The 2,820-nt window shown below is 36.4% G+C and overlaps 1 protein-coding gene across 1 annotated transcript; it reads left to right on the top strand.

The window, feature by feature from the left end:
• Positions 1-330: 330 nt before the first annotated feature.
• pnx (posterior neuron-specific homeobox) lies at positions 331-2,695 on the top strand. The gene is made up of 2 exons (XM_056466290.1): positions 331-524; positions 2,259-2,695. Exons 1-2 carry the CDS (start codon positions 413-415, stop codon positions 2,693-2,695), a joined length of 549 nt encoding a protein of 182 aa, XP_056322265.1. The 5' UTR covers positions 331-412.
• Positions 2,696-2,820: the final 125 nt, after the last annotated feature.

Here is a 2,820-nt window from a genome sequence, read left to right as displayed (position 1 = left end):
GGATCTCAACCACGCTATTCTCCACTTCTTGAAGACTTCAGTCGATTAATTAGCATCACAACAGCTCCTCTCGCGCTCGAGCACCGTAAAATCACACAATTGCAAATAACGACAAGCTCTAATACAAAAAACTACACGGCTCTTCAGAAAAGGGCACATTTTAACCAGATGCAGGGCAATAAATAGCAAAGGAAGCGTGTCACCCACTGAGACACATTCACATGGTAAATTGTGTAAAGGAGGAGCTCGAGGGTTTGGTTTTACCTCACTGAGCTGCTTTACCATGTTAATTTTACACGCGTCTGTTTGAGGTGTATATAAGGTGAGGAAGTGATGGATGCTGGCACATATAACAGCACTCTGAGAGTTATACGGTCTTATTTACTTACTGCTCTCAGAACTCACCGTAAGGATGCACGAAGAAACGAGCAGTTCTGCACTGCAGGGGAAAACTTCCTTCTCTATCGCAGACATTTTGGATCCCGCCAAATTCAACGGGACTAGAGAAACGCGGGAAATCTCCAGTGAGTTTTAGCGTTTTTATATCGCTTTATTGAAGGGAAATTTCGTTTTAAAAAGTGTTATACTAGTATTGTTTGGTATAGCATATGACTGTGGTACAGTACGTTTTTTGCAAGCTAGCTATTCAGGAAAAGAAAAGAAATATAGGTTTTTCTTTGACAACATCTTGTAGAAAACAAATTTGTGAGGACTTTACGGGATATTTACAAAATAATTAACATTTATTTTATGAACTTCTGCAAAAATGTTGATAACATAATGACTTATTTATATAATAAGAGATTTTTGGACTCTTCAAAATAAAAACACAACAGGTGTTTTTCCAGAAGAGGGCAGCATTTGAATGTATTTGTATATAACAAAATGTATACTGTAGCCTACTATAGAGGCCTAAATATTGTTTTCAGTTATCAAAAGATTTATTAGTTCATACCAGTGGTGAAGTCGGGGCTATACGCACGTATACTCAGTATGCCTTTCCACTAGCTGTTTGGGTATTATGACTTCTGAGGATCAATAATTGCGTATACCCTCAGCATACTCACCTGTTTTGCTGATTAGACTTCCCTAATTTACGTGTATTCGCATCCCCTTTAACTGTATACCAAATTATTTTTTAACTCTCATCTTAATTTGTTTTTCGAAGTCAACTGAATGATGTCTCGCTGAAACGTTCCGGTAAAATTATAATTCAGCATGGGCGGGTTGGGTGGGTAATAGTACACCACCTTTTTTTTTTTAGGACTACACCACTGGTTCATACCATATTAAAAAATACAGCTATTTAATATTATAGAACAGTAGCAAGTTGCATGAAGCGCGTAGACTAGGCTTAAAATGTTAGACAGGTCAATTTTGAGATTCAGTTAACAAACGGTGGATTAGGTTAACTTTCATCTGAAAAATAAAAGTGATTGTCCTGTTACTTTAACTGTTAGTTGGTGAAACCAGTGCTTAAACTGATAGTTCACGCACAATCAACAAATGTTGTCATTATGTACTCACCGTTCAGTGGCAGCAGTCCTGTTTGGGATTCTCTCTTCTGTTGACATCATAGTAGCAGCAGGAAGTCAATGAGTCTTAATACAGTGATGAGTCTTAACACAATGACTGTTTATGTTTCCATTAACCAATGATTTCTATAGCAAAAATATTCGACATATCTGAATTATTATTTACCCTTTTATGAAATTTGTATACATTTTCATAATTTGTTTAACAGACCAAAATAAATTTTCACAGTATTTCATATAATATTTTTTCTTCTGGGAAAAGTCTTATTTATTTTAGTTTGACTGGAATAAAAGCAGTTTTTAAAACAATTTTAAGGTCAATATTAATAATATTGTCTACCGAACAAACCACTGCTATCCAATAACTTGCCTATTTATTCTAACTTGCCTTGTTAACTTAATTAATCAAGTTAAATCTTTTAAATCGCACTTGAATACTAAAATTTTTTTTTTTCAAAAATAATTAGAAAAATATGATGCACTGTCACCATGTCAAAAACGTTTAATTATCAGTTATACTTTATTTATTTTTTTAAATATTGAAAAATAAATATATTCTTCATTAAGCAACACTTGCGAAATATTATTAAAATAATTTAAATTTCACTGGAGTGCAAATATTTTTGACGTCAGTTGTATATTTGGTCTAGTTGAGGGTTTGTTCACATACTACAGTTAACAAAATAATGCACGCATCATTTTTTAATTGCACCTTCATTTCAGATAACAAAGAATCACTGAAGATGACTTCTCCAACTCCAGACCCATCGGGTTCAAACATCGCTAATGCTTCTGTTCCAAAAGCAAAGTCGAAGCGCATCCGCACTGCATTCACACTGGATCAGCTGCGCATACTGGAGCGAAGCTTTCAGAGCAGCCGCTATCTGTCAGTGTTCGAGCGCCACTGCATCGCTGCAGCCCTTGGCCTCTCAGAAACGCAGGTCAAGATTTGGTTTCAGAACCGACGCACCAAATGGAAGAAGGAGCTGGACGGTCATGGAGGAGATGAGCAGAGCCACTGCGCACCCGCAGCACTCACACAACACTCCTTCATGTACGCTCTGCCTGGACATCACGCTAATCATCATGTGCATTATTACCCACAACAAACACATTACCTGAATACATCTTTCCATCCTCAGACGCTTATGATGTTCTGATGTACTTTTGAACCTATAGAAATCTGATGAAAATATATGCAATTTACACAAATGAAAAGTTTATATTTGGATGCAGTTTCATATCCAGCTGGAAGGGCTTCCGCTGCGTAAAACATATGCCAGAG

Source organism: Danio aesculapii, chromosome 10, assembly GCF_903798145.1.
Source record: "Danio aesculapii chromosome 10, fDanAes4.1, whole genome shotgun sequence".
Lineage (NCBI taxonomy): Eukaryota > Metazoa > Chordata > Actinopteri > Cypriniformes > Danionidae > Danio > Danio aesculapii.
The sequence above is the reverse complement of the archived record's forward strand: the minus strand, read 5'-3'. Positions and strand labels throughout refer to the sequence as shown.

Coding starts and splice junctions, on each gene's coding strand:
- pnx (XM_056466290.1), top strand. CDS start 413: ATGCACGAAGAAACGAGCAGTTCTGCACTGCAGGGGAAAACTTCCTTC. Junction 525..2,258: donor AGAAACGCGGGAAATCTCCA/GTGAGTTTTAGC, acceptor CCTTCATTTCAG/ATAACAAAGAATCACTGAAG.